We start from the raw sequence: 20,557 nt of genomic DNA on the forward strand, positions 1-20,557 counted from the left end.
CCTCCAAACTCATAAGATACATCTAAGTATAAAACATTAATACATAATCATAAAAAATCAGCATATTAATTCTAAAAAAAAAGTTTTCAATCAGTTTATATAGTTATGATATATAGTCTAGATATAATTTCATTATTACTTTCGGTCTGTTTATAACATTGTGGTTTTCTTATTCATTTTTGTGATCTGAGCTTTCTTGGTGTTGCCCCTTCACCCCCCACTGGCAGAGCTCCGGCCCCTCCCGTGTCCTGTATGACCATTGTAGTGTCTTCTGTTTTTTCTAGGTTCGCTTTATTTTTTTCCATAAAGGCCTGTGCCTCTATGGGTGTATTGATTCTGATTCTTGTCTCCTCCCAGAATATCAGCATACCTTCAGGCATCAACCATCTAAACCACACCCCCTTCTGGTATAGTTTATTCGCCAATTGCGAATAGTTTTTCCTTTTCTCCCTAATTTTTTGGGGGATCTGCTTCAGGATGGTTATCTCCCTGTCATGATATGTCAATGCTTGCCCCCTTTGTACACCCAGAATTTCATCTCTTGTGCTTTTCCTAAGGAATTTAATATGAACCTCCCTGGGTACATTGTGTGTTCTGGCATATGCTGAATTCACTCTATAGACCAGATCTATCTCCCATTCCATCTGCTGTTTATCTTTGTGTATGTATTCAGCTAAAATATTAGTCATAATGTCCCTTATATTTTCCCCATCTGCTTCTATTTTATCTAAGATAAAAGGACATTCTCTCAAACTCTGTTTTCATTTGTTGGATATCAAGTTCTTTGTTTCCCTTCTGTAGAGCCTCTACCCCCCCTCTCGCCTCCGCCACCCCACCCTCCACAAGGTCCAGTCTCTGTGAGTTCTTATAAATTTGGACTTGATTCTCTTTAATTTCTTCCTTCATTTCTTTTAATTGTTTCTTAATTTCTTCCTGGCCCTGTATGAGTTGCTGGAGCATTTGTTGCAAATCCATCTCTGTACTCTTTGGTTGCATCAGTTCTCTAATCTTTGACTGTGTGGCAGGACTGGATGTTGCAGATGTCGGTGCAGAAGTAGCAAAGCCAGGTTTTCCAGGGGGTGGTCTTTTTGGAGACATGGTTTATAAAACAAAGAGATCAGTCAGTGTAGAGACTGGGCAGCTGGAGAAGTAGAGCAGGCAGATGAGTCCAGGAGGCAGAAGATCCAAACAGGTGGGAGTTTCTTTAGTCAATCTAGCAACAGATGAAAGTTTTTTCTCCAAAGAGTTCAGGAAATAACAATCCACAAGAGATTCCTCTGGGTGACACGGAGACAAAGACCGGAAGCCTGAATTTTAAAGGTGGAGTCAGGTTTCACAGTTCATGAGGACAACGGAAGTGTGCCATCTTGCCCTGCCAGCTTTGGGCTCAGAGGCATAGGAAAAATTTTAAAAGTTCACAAAGTTCTCAAGTCATCAATAAGTTCTGGAACTAAGTCCCATGAAAAACACTTTTACTGAGGTGAGGCATCATTAGTTGGCTCTCCCCCCTCCTCCTTCCCCTGGGGGCGAGAGCAAAATTTTTTCAAGCCGCTTGTCCAAGGGGGGGGGGAATCCCCCTCCCATCCAGCCGCTCCTCCAAGAAAAATCCGAAAGATTAACTTTTAAAATTACTGAAAAGTCCATCAACTCAAAAGTAAGGGAATGAAGAGAGGAAGCATCTCACCGCACCGCCGCTGCTTCCTTCAGTTTTGCGTTCTCCGATCGGCATGGAGCGAGACGCAGGCGCGCCCTCCGAAATTGCTCCCCGGTGCCTGGAGCAAAGCGGAGAAGCCCCCACCAGCCGCTGCCGGTGCCAGAGCCTTCCGCGAGCCGCTCCCTCGGCAGGACGCCTCTCCGGGGCATCCTGTGCCCCCCCCAAAGACGGGGGAAGCCCACCGAAGAGCGGGAGCGGGCAAAGTTCTTGCCCGTCGCCGTAGCCGCCGGAACCGGAAGTCTCCACTTTTAGGCTTATTTGATGGAGAAAGCGTGCTAAGACTTATCTAGCTTTGGCAACTATCCTTATAATGTATGATGCTAGGGTTGCCATAAAATCATGCCAGTAGTTCTAATTATTGGACTGGGGGCTTTGATTATATTATCCCCACTGTCCATTGCATTGGCATCTTTTATGTGTTCTTGAGTCCTGTCAAAAGTACTTGTTTTAATTCGTGATTCCCTATGGTGCTCAATGCCAAGTTACTCAACAGACCATCTCTGTATCTAATTTTAACCTCTTTATGAGCATGGTCAGAGTGTTCCCACCTAAGGCCATACTTATCTCTTCACTTACATATCTACACACTATTAATATTCTCTTTTTCTGCCCCCCCCCTCTCTCTTTACAATTAGAGCTAGCTTGACATTTTGTATTCATTATTAATTTTTCTTTTTTATGCTTTGATCCTTTTTAGCCTCGAAGGAAATCTGCATGGAACTCAAAGGCTCCAGTTTTTTCCTTTTCTTTTGGCATTTCTATGAACATAAAACCTAGACTGTCTCTCTAGAAATAGGTTGTAGTTGTCAAGGGCCTTCGGCCTTGGCTCTCCTCAGAACATTTTAAATGACTACCATCTGATTGTTGGAATATAATTGTGACTCTACTGTTCTTCTATTTTAATTTCCTGATGTCTAACATAGCTTCGTAGTGGACATAATTCTTCCTTATTCAGGGGCTTCTGAAGAAAATTGGCATTGTTAAACTAACATAAAATTGCATTGAGTAATTGTATTCTTGTTCTTATTCCTTACTCACTGTGATCATTGGTTGAATGAATCTTGTTTTATTTTTCTCAGGGTTTATAGCACACCTGATTCACAAGTGGCAGTATTTGCAGATATTTCTCCTTTGCTAACCTCTTTGCTGGATGGGTAAGTACAACTGAAAGCAAAAAAAAAAAAAAAGTTCAGAACTATTTCAAGGAAAGAAAGACATGATTATATGTCTGCTACGATGTATGCCTACAATCTTTTCTCCCAGATGGTAGAACAGCTAATTAAGAATCTTGTAAATTAAATACCTCACGAAGACTCAGTCCCAAAAAAATTCTAGTGAATCTCTAAAGGCAAAGGTTTCCCTTGCATATATGTGCTAGTTGTTCCTGACTCTAGGAGGTGGTGCTCATCTCCTTTTCAAAGCCAAAGAGCCAGCGCTGTCCGAAGATGTCTCCGTGGTCATGTGGCCGGCATGACTAAACGCCAAAGGTGCATGGAACACTGTTAACTTCCCACCAAAGGTGGTTTCTATTTTTCTACTTGCATTTTTATGTGCTTTCGAACTGCTAGGTTGGCAGAAGCTGGGACAAGTAACAGGAGCTCACTCCGTTACCCGGCGCTAGGGATTCGAACCGCTGAACCGCCAACCTTTCTGATCAACATCGCATCCCTTAGCAAATCTCTAGTGCACATCAAAATGACAAGGTTGCTGGATGATTTTTTTTTACCTTTTAAGTGACACTACTAGATCATAGAGGAAGGATTCCTTCTCCAGTTGTTTGTCTACACAAATAATCACATTTTCTATTAATTGCAGTTACCGTAATATACTGATTGGAGAAGCTTTGTCCTCAACTGCAACCAGTTTCTGTTTCAAAATACACTACGTACTTTGAAACATGTTTTCCCCACAGTTATTACCATTTGAAATCTGTTTGCATTGGATTGCGATTGCTCATTCCATATTTTTGATTAAAGGCTGTATTCTACTCCAAGTGCCTCATAAATAAGTACAGAAAAAAAAATTACTGTTCCAAATAGAACAATTAGACATCTTCTAATTGAATATCTAAGGATTTTTCTTACATATCAGAAATACTGCCCTGAGATCACAGAAGATCCTATGCTATACCCTGCCCCTTTTTCTAATTCTGATGTCTTTTTATATAAATAGCCATATTTTTCATTTTCTTTTTTCTCTGCATTATATCCTGTTTTACCTATTGATTCATCATAACATTCTTGAGAGTTATATTACTCTAAGGGTTGATCTGGCTGGAAAGTCAGAGTAACATGTTAGAGAATTTACTGCTCCAGTAGAGCATGAATTAATGTGCTTTATAACTATGAAACCCTTTACCGGTAGGTATCTGTCTTCATTATAAAGCCTGTCCATCTGGGACACTATCTGGGAATGTGGGTTCTTGAAAATACTGTCTGTGTGCTACCTGAAGGTTGCGGGGCAAGTCCGTGATATTGAAGCAAGAAATGTACATTCAGATTTGAGTTTTTAAAAAGGTTTCTAAGCCAGGCACTGCAGTCAGATTTAAGTGCATGCTCTGTGCTACACAGTGTAGCAGGAAATAGGATCTTGTGAATGAATCATGCTGGCATTACTATAGTTTTTTCTTATTCAGTCAAATAAATGTTTTCAGGGATACTCTAAAGCAGAGGCTTGAGCCTTTGCGGGGGGGGGGGGCTGGCGCCTCAATCCCATTTTATAAAAAAAATGTCCACCATAAGACATAAACGATGTGGCCATTGTCCCCAAAGTGAACAGGGCTTAGACCAGGGGTGTCCAAACTTGGCAACTTTAAGACTTGTGGACTTCAACTCCCAGAATTCCCCAGCCAGCAGAGCTAGGGAATTCTGGGAGTTGAAGTCCACAAGTCTTAAAGTTGCCAAGTTTGGACACCCCTGGCTTAGACTCTTAGCCTTTGGAGGAAGAAATTAATGGATGGAAAGAATGTGTTCATTGTGCTTCTTATTTTACTGCACACACCCAAAATCTTGTTTATTGAAAATTGGAAGTATTGCGGTCAGCTTGCCAATGGAATCCAGCCTCTTGCCTCTGTTCCAGCTGTCTGATTCAGGATACAAGCTCCAAGGAATCAATAGCAGTAGCAATAGACTTATATACTGCTTCACAGTGCTTTACAGCCCTCTCTAAGCGGTTTACAGAGTCAGCCTATTGCCCCCAACAATCTGGCTCCTCATTTTACTGACCTTGGAAGGATGGAAGGCTGAGTCAACCATGAGCCTGGTGAGATTCGATCTGCCAAACTGCTGGCAGCCAGTGATCAGCAGAAGTGCCTGCAGTACAGTGGTGGCACACTGTAACCACTGCGCCACCACAGCTCATCAAATGGGAAAACATTATCCTAAAAGCAGTGATCTGATTTTGCTTCTGCCCTTCTATCTTTTCTACTCTATAGCATTCCTTGTATCCTGCTAGGAAGAAGAAACTTCTTTCCTCATTCATAGAAATTTTCAACTGGGGCTAGGTAAAAGAGACAGGCAGGCGGGATGTTCTTACATTGATTTTTCCAGCATTAGAATGAGGACCCCCTTCTGTGCAAAATAGTAAGCTTCCTTCCTTCCAAGGTTGTTTCGACCATTTAAAGTCCGTCTTTAAGAATCACTTCTCTCTCACTATTTTTCAGGTTCAATGTGTGTATTATGGCTTATGGGCAGACTGGCAGTGGGAAAACATACACAATGTTGGGCCCACAGCTTGAAAACAGTTTCCGTTTCTCAGTGGAAGATGAGACAGAATTAGGAATCATTCCTAGAGCCAGCAAAGAAGTATTCAGGTATTGATTATATCGATATATATATCCGTGTCTATGCACGTATGTATTTCAGTTTTCTTTCAGAAAAAAAAAAATCTGCTTATTACCATAAGAGTCTCAAAGTTGCAGTTTCAATCAGAGAGACAAGGGGGGGGGGGGGACAAACCCCAACAATGCACTCTTTAAAAAGCTTAATAAAATCCATGTCTCAAAAGGATACTGTAATAGATTTTTTTTTTTTTACAGTCGGTCTAAGAGTGGAAAGTTTCCAGAGTTGTTTGGCAGATTGTTACAGAACACAAAGGCCTTTCTGAGGAAGTTGCTGTGATGTAATCATCGGCCCAATGACAGATGGACATCATTAATACATTTACTGTACTGGATCTTATTTTTCCTCAATCAATCATGAAAGAGCAAATCATCTGAGTGGAACTTGAATAGTTCCTGCCGCCTATAATTTAAATAATTGTGAACCCCCATTCAGAAAATACGAAAGTGGGCATTTAACACTTATCAGTACACTTAGATAAAACAAATCAGCTGACAGCAAATGGTTGCAGTTTCAGTACAGAATTATTTTACACTTTTCATTCATGGTGTTTCTGTACAAGTCTGTCTCCGTTGCAGTGATTGATGCCTTTTCTCCATTATTCTTTGTGATTTTTCAATCAGGGCTTTGTATATTTACTGTGCAAATAGGCTTCCTCTTTTTACAATTATCAGATTGTTCTTTGAAATTTGGGGATAGTCTTTTAAGAAAGGAGAATGGCAGATGTGCACAAGCAGCTGGGTGCCCCTTCCACATCTGAATCAAGCATTGTATGTTCTACAAAATACCCTTGAGCATTTGAATTATTGAGAGATGAAATGAAAAGTGCTATCTGTCAAGGAACCCAGTGAACTTGTACACAGATAGGCTGAAATTATGAGGAATTGAATGTAGACATTTGTCAGTGGAGGAAGCTTTGCTGGCTGGGTTTACTGCAAGTTGTCCTGTTGAAGACAGAGCAATCAATAATTTAAACATCAGCCTTGAAACCGTGCAGTTCTTTATGCAAGCTGTTGCAGGATATGACTTGAGAGTTTGTACATAAACTTTGAGATCTTATATGCCAGAGATTGAATATAACACCTTGAATTGCTAGATATATGCTGTTACATTTCAATTCTATTTTCATACAAAGAGATCTACTAGTTCTGTGGGGGGGGGGGGGAATTGACTTGCTCAAGTAGCCTTCTAGTCAAGGGAGACCTCGTTTTGACTCAGCCTGATAGATACTGTACATTAAATTATAATTGTACACTAGACTTTGAATTATCACTGCATCTTCTTGGGTCAAAAATAGAACATCTACGTAAAATACCTATAAAATGCCTCTATCTATAGTATCCTGTGACCTTCCAACAACTTACTATAGAAGATTGGTAATGCATTTGTTAATAAATACATTAATAATAATTATTTAAAGATATTTTGCAATATTTTGTTAATGTAACTTTACAATAAAATAAAATTCATTTGTCTAGTCATATCTTCAGTCTACCTGGGAGGGCTAATATGTGCAATAATAATAGTGCAATAATATCAGTGTTGGAGATCTGCAGGCACAGACCTCCCAACCCCACTTTTAACCGCTTGATCCAATAGGGTTTTTCCTAAGTTTCTATCTCTGACTGCTAAGCCAATGGGGTCTCCTGTCTGTTTTATCTGAATGTTTCCCTTCCCCTCCTTCCTTAAGATCATCCACACACATTACATTAAAACAGCAGAGCTTTACAGCACATCACAGACTAAGCAGTGAATAAATACTTTGAATCACATTTTAGAAAAGCTCAGGTATCTCAGAAAACCAACAAATATCAAAGATTATGGACTTTTAGTATCCATTCAAGCTGTAATAATCTGGGTCACTGACATAGCTTATTTAGGTTGTTTTTTTTTTATTCCAGTGTTTAAGTCCTTTTTCTTCTTTCAGACTTCTTTCAGAAAAGTCACCAGGGAGCCATTGGGTTGAGGTTTCTGTTGTAGAAGTGTATAATAATGAAGTTTTTGATCTTCTGGCCAAAAACAACTCTGGAAGGCTGAATGGTATCAAAAGGGGTATAATGACAAATAAAGAAGGAAAGAATGATATTCCACTTCTTACCAATGAGTGAGTACTTCAGGGAGTGTCTTTGAGTAATAACTTGTTGTGCAACATGTGTCATTCGGCATTGTCAAAAAATGTGAGCTTAACATCTATCAAAGTGTCTTCCATTCCATATCTGTTTGTGGCATATTAGCATTGTAACAGTGTGTTAATTTTTTAACCTCTTGATTGCATGGAAACATGTATTCTATTTCCTCTCTGAAAGTTTATGTAGTTTAAGAATATCCCAATGGGGAAGGATTGATTATTCGGCTCATGCAAATCCCACTGCGATATTTCTATGTGTGCAGATCCTCCTACATTTAGCACAAAGATACAAAAAGGAGTAATAAGCAAATATGACCCATGGGTTTGGAAATCTTTATAGCATTCAGGAGCCAGTTTCCAACTTTAGGGCTTTTGCAAGAACCGTGGTGGCACAGTGGTTAGACTGCAGTACTACAGGCTACGTCTGGTGACTGCCGGCTGCCAGCAGTTCAGCAGTTTGATTTTCACTGGCTCAAGGTTGACCCATCCTTCCATCATTCCAAGGTCGGTAAAATGAGGACACAGATTGTTGGGGGAAATATGCTGACTTTGTAAACTGCTTAGAGAGGGCTGTAAAGTACTATGAAACAGTATATTGGTCTAAGTGCTATTGCTATCTGATTAGGACCCATAATTGAGATACTACAAGATAATTGAGACTGCAAGGTTAAAAGCAGTAGAATACTATAGTGTGAAATAATAAAGTGCAAAATAGTAGTCAGAGAAAATTGCTGATAGGGAGAACTTTTCCGTTCTCAAAATGGTTGCTTCAGGAGAAGGAGCCAATGCTGCGACGAGACGACGTGCTATCTCAATGCTCAGATCACCGTCGATACTTTTGCCGCTGGGTGGTCCAAACGGACCAAATCCGTCCCGCAGAGACAGTGAACAGGAAGAATACGTCTTGTTGATCTCAGGGACATTGCAAAGTCCCTGATCGATCCAAGACAAGTTCTTCAAGCTGGCAACAAAAAATCCAGCCGTTAGGCTAATGAAGCTGGGGCGGCTCCAAAATGGAAGGATACGGAAAGAGAAAGTGTTTCCAGCTGGTGAGGAATTTTTACCATTTTAAAAGAGACTGCTTATAAAAAACTTAAAACTAATTTAAATTGGAGAACAGAAGAAATAAGTGGCGGAATTAAATTTGCAATGGTTTTGGACAGTAGCTTATCTTACTTTTTAAATGCTATCTTCATGGATGGAATTTATGCAAGCCTTTTAAAATGAATGGATTAAGTTTTCTTCTTCTATTTTTTCTTTTATTATTCTTTGTAACCTATGGACTAAAATTCTCCTCTTTCATTACTGTGGGTGTTCTTCTAACTCATTCAAGAATCAGACTTTTTTAAAAAACTTGAAATACAAAAAAGATACAAAAAGAAACAGAGAAGATTGCAACAATAGCACTGCTACTAGGAGGCTGGTGGTTTGTGTATTGAAAACGAAACACTCTTACTCACTGATTATCCTGGCTTGGCACTCCAAGGTCTCACTACTTGTTTATAGAGAGTGTTAAGAAGAAAAGCATACAGATGTCCCTTTGTCCCTTTAATCAGAGAAAGGTGAAAATAAAATGTTATTGTGAATCTATGCTTAATCTTGTTAAAACCTTCCAAGCTAGAACAGCAGTGTTTGTTAGCTGGAGGTAATGGCACAATTTCAACAGCAGAAAGAAATTTTAAGTCTGCAAAAGATATTCTCAGGAATACAGAAATTATCAAACACATATGAGAGGATAGAGAAGAAGTTGGAAGACAGAGTATCTAACAGTAAAATATGATGAATAAGTTGGAGATGTTTATCAAATGGAAAAAGTGGTGGTTAAAATCCTAAAAATCGAAGAGGAAAATGAATATAAAGAAATTAAAATTGCTGATATTAATGGTGATTGGTTTGTCTCTGAAAATGGAAAGAGTGGAATACTGAAAGAGGAATTAAATGGAGGGGAAATCTACCCCAGATGGCAAGATACAGAAGGAGAAAAAAACAAAAGAATTTATGAATTTAAAGAGAGAATTTTTATTAGCAATATCATTGATAACGCTACCGACAATCAAAGATGAGCTGATTAAGGAAACAGAAGAAGGGCATCGAAATTACATGACAGATTTTATAAGCAAGGAGTTGCTAAGAGGAGTCCATACAAAGTTGATTAAGGAGATGATTAGAGGACTGACACCACAAATGGCAGAAGACATGAGACTGTTTTGCTACTGGAAAGATACAGATTGATAGATGGAAGAGTATAATTTAAAACTAGTTAAACTTAGTGTAATTGAGTGACAATAGATATAGTTAAATAAATAATTGATAATGATAATAATGTATACAATGAATAGTGTTATGATAAGTAATAATTGGATATGAATATTGAATGGTACCCATGAAAGGAAGATTAGAAATCCTTTTGGATTATATATAAAGGTTAATGAAAAAGATCTAAATTAGATACAGTTAAGTCTTGATTGTTAGGGGGGAAATGTTATGATGCAGGATATAGTTAAATAAAGGAGGGATAATGATAACGTATATACAGGTATGGGTACAACATAAGGAAACTGGATGTAAATTGTAAACAGTGATTTGGAAAGGAGGATTAGAAAACGTTATTAAATATTATGGATGTTTAGCTAGAATAGGATATAAGGATCCAGTGTTATTGGAGGATTTTAGAAATAGTAAATGTAATGCCAGTATGTGGTTATGTATTAAATCTTGGTATATTTTATGATGAAGGATGTTTAAACAATTATAGTCAAATGAAAATGGAGGTGTGATGATGGTAACATGTATAAATATCTGAGTTAAAATACTTGAGTTAATATGAATTATGTTTGTTGACTGTGGAAGAGTTGCACGAAAGCCTTTTTGTAACCAACTGATACACTTTCTATAGTATGTAAAGAAGGATGTGTTGTGTTTGTTTTGAAAATAAAAAAAAAATAATTTAAAAAATGATTGCTTCAGCTTCACTAAATCCCAATTTAGTAGAAAGCAAATAGGTGAAATTGCTATCTGTTTTCCTTTCTTTTTCACCAAGATATTCATAACCAGTCTCAGCTTACCTTTGGCTTTTCTTCTGGGTTGCTGGGCACAGTTTCAAATAAAGGTCTGAGTCTCCTCACACTTAGTCCAAAGCTTAACCCCGATGTATGTAAAGGTGCCAGACAGCTGGCCCATGCACTTGTTGTGGAAACTCTCTACTTAACTTTGCACATGTTGTAGGAAAATACCTAGTATATGGATTTCAAATTATCTCTTTCCGTCAAAAGTTTTTCAAGCTACGTGCCTTGAGCTGATGGCGAGATGCATTTTACAATTTTGCCTATACAAGTTTTATGATGGTCACTTATCCCAAAGGTGCTTTCTCGAGAGGCAACTGGACTTTCTGCTTTTTGTTTGAAGGCTTCTTCGATGAGAAGTGAAACGTCTTCAAAGAAAAACAAGAATGTCCAGTTGCCTTTTGAAAAGCACCTTTGGGACATCCATGACATGGATGACTGAGAATCAGTGGTGGGTCGCAGGTTCGGGCGTACCAGAGCCTGCCCTTAGCACTGGGTACTGTTCCAGCACGGTGCTCAGGAGGGCCCACCCACCCACCCGAGCTTCTTACCTGTCCCTTTAAAGCCTTTGGCGCTTCTGTGGACGTGCATGGCGTGTACAGTACCTGCATGACGCTCCGCCGAGCAGCTGGAGCATCGCAGAGGCTTGCGGAGGCGTTGCTGGAAAGTAAGATGCATGTGCACTCTCTGCGTGTGTGTGCACGCACCACGCGCATTCATGTGGAGGATGCCGGGCCCCATTGAAACGGGATCCGGAACCCATCACTGCTGAGAATCTACATAGACGGATCACTTAGCAATTGTTTGAAGTTATGACAGGTTCCCCCCTCCCCAAAATGTTTATGACCAGTTTCAAACTTCCAGCATCTTAGGGGGGGGGGATAGTCATGAAATCACATTTTGAGTGCTCAGCAACCTACATTTTACAGTACAGGAGAACTATAGATCAGTGTTTCTCAACCTTGGCGACTTTAAGTCCTGCAGACTTCTACTCCCAGAATCCCCCAGCCAGCACAGCTGGCTGGGGAATTCTGGGAGTTGAAGTACACAAGACTTGAATTCACCAAGGTTGAGAAACACTGCTATAGATGATTTTAAGAAGAATTTTGCCATTTCTTGTGCTAAATTCCAAAGTAAACTCTGTTTCTGACCTCAGTGGAATTGAGATTTTTTTCACTGCTCCTTCAGCTTGCAAAGTTGTGTTGCACAGTGCAAGCATTTCGTGTACTGTTTGGCAGAGGGAGGGAGGGAGGGAAATGGAACTCAGACACAACAGTCCTTTTATTTCCTTTATAAACTATAATATACTGCACCCACAAAGGAGATAATTTAAGGCAGTATTTTTGTCTGTGGGTTTTACTAACATAAGCAAACCACTGGAGCTTTGTTTATGTGTTTCTCTGTCATTGCCAAAAAACCCTTGATTTAAAAATATGCCAAACACTGGGGGTAGGGGAGTCTGAGCAGACATAATTCTCTCCATCTGGTTTTATAATCTGCGTACCCTGATCACAGAACAGGAGGGGGGGGGAAACTGTTGTTTTTTTCACAATCATGGTTGGAACATTTCCTTAAGGCTGATATTTTAGGGGCAGTAAATTTTCTTTTTATATTTAATGGCTAGTGGGAGGGGAGCTGGATTCTGTGTCATTAAAAACATTTTTTTAAAAAAATTAAATAATAAATGCATGATTAATTTGAAAGGGGAATAATATTTTGAGACTTCAAAGGTTGTTGTTTTTTTTAAAAAAAATCAGCATCTGAGCTCTTAAATTTTAGTAAGAATTAAATAAAACCAGATAACTGTTGGAATTTTGTCATCTTCTAAAGTAAGTTTTAAATAGTGCAACTTCCCTTTGTTCACAGTACTGCCAGTTTTGGCCCATTTCTCCACTTTTACGGGAATGGATGGGAAGGGTTTTAAAGAACAAAGTGAGTACCGTCAACCAGTGTTTCTCAAACTCAGCAACTTTAAGATGTGTTTACTTGAACTCCCAGAATTTCCCCACCATTGCAAAGGACTAGGTATAATCTTCCATCTCTTAAAATCTTCCAGTATCCTTACCCTGACTTTGGTGGGCAAAAGTTGCACTTTTAGAAAGTGGACATTAATACATCAGGCCCGATGTAACCATCAAGTTGTTAGAGGTTCTGCTTTCCATTTCTAAACCCTGGCTCCCCAACCTGTGGGCTGCATGCACACACACACTTGCGCTAGCGTCACTGTGTCACGTGGATGCTTGTGCCCCTGTGTCCATTGCATGCATGTGCCCCCCGTTCGTACACGCATGCATGCTTAAAGGCACTTGTCCCTCCCTCCCCCCTCCAGGCTGCCAACCCAGAAAGGTTGGGGAGCTCTGTTGTAAACCATTTCATTATTTTATGCTGGTTGTTTAGAGCCGTGGTGGCGCAGTGGTTAGAATGCAGCATTGCAGACTAATTCTGCTGACTGCCGACTGCCAACAGTTTGATTCTCACCAGCCCAAGGTTGACTCAGCCTTCCATCCTTCTGAAGTAAAATGAGGACCCAGATTGTTGGGGGCACCATAGGCTGACTCTGTAAACTGCTTAGAGAGGGCTGTAAACCGCTATGAAGCAGTATATACCGGTAAGTCTAAGCGCTATTGGTGGTACTATTAGCTTGAAGTGAACATCTGCCTTGTATGGTGGTTTGCAGTGACTAACTCCTGCTGCACAATGAATTAATTAAAAGTGTGAGGAGAATCTGCAGAGCTAAATAGGCTCCTTCCTTTTGCGTAACTGTAGGAAAGATGGCAAAAGGAAGGACCGCAGAGAGATTGAATTAAAGCAGTTCCTTGCATTACTCATCCTCCTTCTCAACAATACAGCTGGCCTCTGGCCTTGCCCAGGCAATTGATGGCTAATATTTAAAAGCCCAGGATAATTTATAATTTGTATTGGTGCCCGAAATTCAAATGAAAGAGAACTGATTGCAAAAACTAGAATTTGGGTCATGTGATATAAACCTGACAGGACAAAGAGATATCCCCACCTGCAGTTCCAATTTGTAGCAGGTTTCTTTAAAAATATAACTTTGGGGGAAATCCAGAAAATATAGAAAAATATAGTTTTTTTTTCCAAAACATTTTTTGCAGCTGAAACACATACGGTACGTGTTAAATTCCAGACACAAGAAAAAAAATGTACCAATAAATGCACAAATTTATACAGAAAAATTTAACTCTGAAAACCAATGTAAAAAAAGTAAAACATTCATGATTCTTGACTGCCCTGTCTCTCTGGAGTCTAAAATATGCTATTAGAAGTTTGAATAATGTTTAATCTGTAGTGAATTTGTGTTGATAAAGCATATAAAACCATAAGTGCTCTCCCCAAATATCATCCAAAGCAGTAAAAATAAGTGTTTATTTTGCTTCACTGGGTTAATCAAGAGAGCAAAATTGGGTTCTTTTCCCCCCAGAAGAGATGTTTACAGGCAGTATATTAGCCTTCATTTCAGCCATTGTGTCAGTAGCATTTTGATCTGCACAAAATGCAATGATATCATCCATAATAAATAATCTTCCTACCTGGGGTGGACTGCTACAGGTTCGCCTGGGTTCAGAAGAACCCTTAGCTAACATTATGGCCAGTTTGGAGAACTTCCAAACCCCACCCCTTGCTGGCCCCTCCCACCCTGCCCTGCCCAGCTCCTCCCCTCCCAGGAGTCTCCACACAGCCCTTTTTGGATGCCAGGAAAGTGCACAGCCCAGGCGGAGGTTCGGGGAGTGGAAAAATGGGCCTCCTAGAATTCCAGAAGACCAGAGACAGGGCCATTTCTGGCCTCCAGAAGGCTTCCGGAGCCCGGGGGAGGCCCCCACTATGGTGTAAGAGGCCAACGTAGGCCATGCCAACCATGGCCATGCCCTCCCAGCAACTGGGCAGAGAACCAGTTGCTGAAATTTTTGAAGTCCACTCCTGCTTCCAACTTCTATTTGGTTATGGTTAAGGAAGGAAGAATCCTGACTTTTTGAAACAATCTTTCTGCTATTAAACATCTATTCTATTCTATTCTGCTAAGAAGTATGTTTTCATGTTTACCCAAAATCTGCTTCCTTTGCAAATTCCACGCAGTAGTCCTACTTTAACTTTGGGATACGTTCCAAAAGATATGTCTACTGTCTCCTGTTTGTGATCTGTAACAAAAAACAGAGAGCAGTTAATACATAGGAATGGAGAAGAGCGACAAGAACCTCAGTGGACGTGCATACTGAACAGATGATTCCTAACCGAATCTTCTCAGTTTGAAATGGTTTATAACATGGGCACCATAGAGAATCATCTATGAATGAACTGATAATTGCTTTAAAAAAAGCACAGTTACAATTAAGGAATCTATTCACCGTATTTATTTCTGTGAACACTGGCTCACGTCGTCCTCTGATAATCACTGAATTTTCTTGCCATTTTCTGCTGTTTTGATTTTTTTAAAATGTTGGATGCTGGCAGGCATTTATGCTTTCTTTTCTTTGTGCTAAATAATAGCAAGTAAGATTCCATTTTCCCCAATCCATGACCTAAAATCAAATCTGAGCAGGAAGCCTTAGACCAGTTTGGATTATGATAGGTTCTTTCCTCAGTAACTGGCTAACCCTGGGTCAAGCTGAATTTTCTCTTGATGGCCCTTGTTTCATTTCTTGAAAAATTAATTGATTTCCCTAAGACTGCAGTATTCCAGTTTTGTTAAGTATTCTGAAATTGAAAGGACTGCTGAAGTTTTTCTGCAACACTGATTCAAGTACCAGTAAATGGCTTGTTAGATAACAGTGTAATATAATCAACAATGGTTGATTGTGAATGCATTATTCCATATGCAAGCTCTATCATTTTCCTATCCCCACTGAGTATTTTGCTGTAAAATAATTCTAAATGCTCTGACTTTTACAACCCCTGGTATGCCCAAATATGGGAGGGAGCATACTGCTTCCCTTTTTCTGTCTTTCTGCTCACCCTAGGAGCCATCCAGGCAGAAAGCCATTTTTTTATGTTGCCTTTGTTACATTTGTGTTGCATTTGTGCTGATAAATAAATAAAGGGAGAATAGTATAGATCTATTTCGCTACAGGACACGAAATCAACTTTGAAGGAGCCAGGTTAATCTCCAAAACAGAACACCTCCACAAGAGAATAATCATGGAAGCCATCGAAATAGAGAAACACCCCCACAGCATGAACAAACGTGATGATACCTCCCGCCTATCAAACATCTGGAAACCAGCCCTAGCCAACAAACGAACACCACCCACCACCCAAGCCGTTAAAATACAAAACAACAATGCACACACAACCTGCACCAATCAGCACCAATCTACCAATCATGATACAACCACACAACCAATCATTCCACTTACTGAAACAAAGCCACCACCCCATCCCCTCCCACCAAGACTTACAGAAAGATGGCAGCTCCGTTCCCATTTTAAGCCCACAGCTTGAAGATGGCAGGTGTGATCCTGCCGAAACGTTGCAAAGACAATCTCAACCTTACACGGGAAAAGACCCGAAAACAACAAAACCAGCATTATATATATACTTTAACAAAACCAGCATTATATAAAAACTTTCTCCCTTTTCCAGCACCTTAAAGCAACAGGACATGAAATTGATTTTGAAGGAACCAAATTATTCTATACACATATACTGTTTGTATATATGTATATGTGTATATATGTGTATGTATGTATGTATGTATGTATATTTTCTAAGACCTGTTGAAGATGTTGTGGAACTCTTGGAGCTCGTTTACCAGGGTCTATGTATGTATATTTTCTAAGATCTGTTGAAGATGTTGTGGAACTCTTGGAGCTCGTTTACCAGGGTCTACAGCTGAGGACCAAACATTCAACCCTTGTACATACTGATTCGTCTCGTTCACACCTGGTGATAACTTTGACTATAACCATCAAGGCTGCCTCAGAGGATGATTTTGGTAAGAAGCTTGTTTACTGTATGTGTGTGTGTATAGATGTCTGGTAGGTGGGAGGTATCATCACGTTTATTCATGTTGTGGGGGTGTTTCTCTATTTTGATAGCTTCCATAATTATTTTCTTGTTGAAGTGTTCAGTTTTGGAAAAATAGCCAACATCTTAAGAAACCCCAAAGACAAGATCCAGCTAGAAAACCAAGGCATCTATGAAATACCATGCAAAATCTGCCCAGCCACATACATTGGACAAACTAATGGGAGAATAAATGCACGCATTGCAGAACACAAGAAAGCAGTCAGAAAAGAAGAAAAAACTTCCTCCCTTTTCCAGCACCTTAAAGCAACAGGACATGAAATTGATTTTGAAGGAACCAAATTACTCTCCAAAACTGAACACTTCAACAAGAGAATAATTATGGAAGCTATCGAAATAGAGAAACACAACACAGCCAACCAATCCATTTAAAGCAACAAAGCCAACATTCCACACCCACCGACCTATATTTATAGAAAAACAGCAACTCCGATCACGCTTTGCTCACACAAGCACGAAGCCAAAGGCAGCAGCCTGAAGATGAAGAGTGTGACCTCATCGAAACGTCGCCAAGATACTGTCAATCTTACATGGGAAAAGACCCAAATATGCCAAGACCTGCATACCTATACCCGTGAAAATCTACGAAAACAAATATCCTACCTCTATGGGGAGGAAACCTTCCTGCTGATCAGGACCTACGAAAAACTCGAAGTCTGAAGAACCACCATCTTATGTGACCTCACATTCCTGCGCAACTGCTGAGACAAAATCGTGATCCCCACATGCTTCCAACTAAAATTCCATTGAAAAGGATCCGAAAGGATCCTGAAAAGAATTGAATTAGCCCTAATCAGAAACGAACTCCATGGGAAAAGATTCCTTCTAGACCAAACTAACAGAGACCTACTCACTCTTCGCCTCAAACTCAGCAACAAAATCCACCCAGCACTCCAAACAACTATCCCTCTGGAGAGCCGAAATAGAAACCTCCCACAAGACAGACACACACACCAACAACCTTCACAGACTAGAAAAACGCCAGATGCCCAACCCCCCTCCACGGCAACTCATGAAACAAACAGTACATAACATATCAGACAAGCCCCTCACCATAGCAGAAACCAATGTCCTTTCCAAAGGATTCAACTTTACAGTCGCCCCCAAACGCATCCCCACTGAAAACATCATATGCGGAGTTGAAGCTACCCTAACCAATATCAACCAAGATGAAGCCAATAAAATTAGACTTGAAGTCACCAACATCCTCAACTTCAGCAATCCACCCAGAAGCAACTTACATAAAGAAGAAAAAAAGCACTCAACAACTTGAGGAAAGACAACAACATAATCATTCTCCTAGCAGACAAAGGTAACGCCACTGTGGTGATGAACACATCTGACTACCAAGCCAAACTATCCAATCTATTCCAAGACCCCACTTACAAACCTCTAAACACAGGCCCCACCACCTACCTGGAAAAAACCACCAAACCCAAAATAAAAGCCGCTTCCATCAGTGAAGAGATCCAGCAAAGAATCCTCCCCAGGGAAAAATCATCCAGATGCCCCAGGCTCTATGGCCTCCCCAAGGTACACAAAGAAGGAACATCACTCAGACCTATAGTCAGCTCCATAGGCTCACCTCTACAGTATCTTGCCAAATTTCTTGCCAAACAACTTCAGCCCTACACAGAATCCCTCACCTCACACTTACAAAACTCAACCCACTTCATAGACACAATAAAGAAACAAAACCTACAACTCAGCGATCTACTCGTGAGCTTCAATGTCATATCCCTCTTCACCCAAGTGCCTATTAAAGAAGCCTTGACAGCTATCCAAAACAAATACAACCCCCCCCAGCACATCCTAGATCTGACCAACCACTTCCTAATCAACACATACTTCATCCACAGTGGACAAAGATACAAACAGATAGAAGGAACACCTATGAGATCACCCCTCACCCATCATTGCAAACCTATACATGGAACACTTTGAAACCAACACCTTAGCTAAATCTGAACACAAACCCAAACTCTGGCTTAGATATGTAGATGACACTTTCGTAATTTGGCCGCATGTGAAAGAAAAACTGGACAACTTCCTCACACATCTCAACAGCCTACACCTCAAAATGCAACTTACTATGGAAATAGAAGCTAACAACCAACTTCCCTTTTTGGATGCCCTAATCTACAAAAAAACCAATGGCTCTCTAGGACACACCATCTACCATAAAAACAAACACACGCTACTTAAACGCACAATCTCATCACCACCGTGCACAGATCAACTCTGTAGCCAAGAGCCTCATCTCCAGAACCAAACACCTAGCTGACAAAGACCACCTGAAAACTGAATTACACACCCTCACAAACGTATTAATTTCCAACGGATTCAAAAAAACCACAATTACCAACCTAGAACAGGACAACGGCATCGCCCACCTCCCTTACTTCAAAGGCACCACAGATAAAATCAGCAAAATTCTCCACAAACACAATATCAAGACAGCCTTCGGCACTGACCAAAAAATAGCCAACATCTTAAGAAACCCCAAAGATAAGATCCAGCTAGAAAACAAAGGCGTCTATGAAATACCATTCAAAATCTGCCCAGCCACATAAATTGGACAAACTAATAGGAGAATAAATGCACGCATTGCAGAACACAAGAACGCAGTCAGAAAAGAAGAAAAAACTTTCTCCCTTTTCCAGCACCTTAAAGCAACAGGACATGAAATTGATTTTGAAGGAACCAAATTATTCTCCAAAACTGAACACTTCAACAAGAGAATAATTATGGAAGCTATCGAAACCCCCACAACATGAATAACATGAATAAATGTGATGATACCTCCCGCCAACAGACATCTGGAAACTAGCCCTAGTCAATAAACGAGTCCCAGCCACAAAAACCGACACAGGACCCAGAACAACACAGGACACCATCACCAATCACCCTCACCAAACATCAATTCCATCAACCAATCAAGATGTGACCACACAGCCAACCAATCTGTTTAAAGCAACAAAGCCAACATTCCACACCCACCCACCTATATTTATAGAAGAACAGCAGCTCCGATCACGGTTTGCTCACACAAGCACGAAGCCAAAGGCACCAGCCTGAAGATGATGAGTATGACCTCGTTGAAACGTCGCCAAGATACTGTCAATCTTACACGGGAAAACCCGAATACAACAGGACCAGCATACCTACCCTCGTAGATTTTCACGAGGGTAGGTATGCTGGTCCTGTTGTATTCGGGTTTTCCCGTGTAAGATTGACAGTATCTTGGCGACGTTTCATACACACACACACACACACACACACACACACACACACATACATATATACAGTATATATAAATAAATAAAACCACAATAAGATTACATGTGTTTGTGTGATTTCATGAAGTCCTTGCTCATTAACAATAAGTTGGATTGGTAACTCTCAAAGGTGCTTTTCAAGAGGCAACTGGACTTTCTGTTTTTTCTTTGAAGACGTTTCTCTTCTCATCCAAGAAACTTCTTCAGCTCTTTGGGACAACCATGACTGAAATTCTTCATAAATGATTGGAAATGATTGGTGTCATGTGACCATGTGACACCACTTAGTGACAGCAGTTCCAGAAATCTCGGTTTCTGTCATTAAGCAAGGACTACGCAAGTCGTTAAGGGAGGATATCCTGTGACTATGACTTTAATTTTTCTGCTGGCTTCACTATTGACTCAGGCAAATTGCAATCACAATTTGGGACTGTGGGAGGTTGAGATGTAATTGCAAATTAATCACCAGGTGCCTGAAATTGTGATCATGTGAC

General features: G+C 40.2%; 1 protein-coding gene across 11 annotated transcripts in view; it reads left to right on the forward strand.

The window, feature by feature from the left end:
• The window catches only part of KIF25 (kinesin family member 25), a 48,445-nt gene that overhangs the window by 19,344 nt on the left and 8,544 nt on the right, over nucleotides 1-20,557 (forward strand). For all 11 annotated transcript variants that reach the window (XM_081944465.1, XM_081944470.1, XM_081944471.1 and 8 more), the window contains 4 exons: nucleotides 2,794-2,868; nucleotides 5,376-5,525; nucleotides 7,481-7,657; nucleotides 16,539-16,693. In XM_081944465.1, the coding sequence (XP_081800591.1) occupies nucleotides 2,794-2,868; nucleotides 5,376-5,525; nucleotides 7,481-7,657; nucleotides 16,539-16,693 (557 nt within the window). The remainder of the gene's footprint in view (nucleotides 1-2,793; nucleotides 2,869-5,375; nucleotides 5,526-7,480; nucleotides 7,658-16,538; nucleotides 16,694-20,557) is intronic.

Source organism: Natrix helvetica, assembly GCF_964273705.1.
Source record: "Natrix helvetica genome assembly, chromosome: 2".
Taxonomy (NCBI): domain Eukaryota; kingdom Metazoa; phylum Chordata; class Lepidosauria; order Squamata; family Natricidae; genus Natrix; species Natrix helvetica.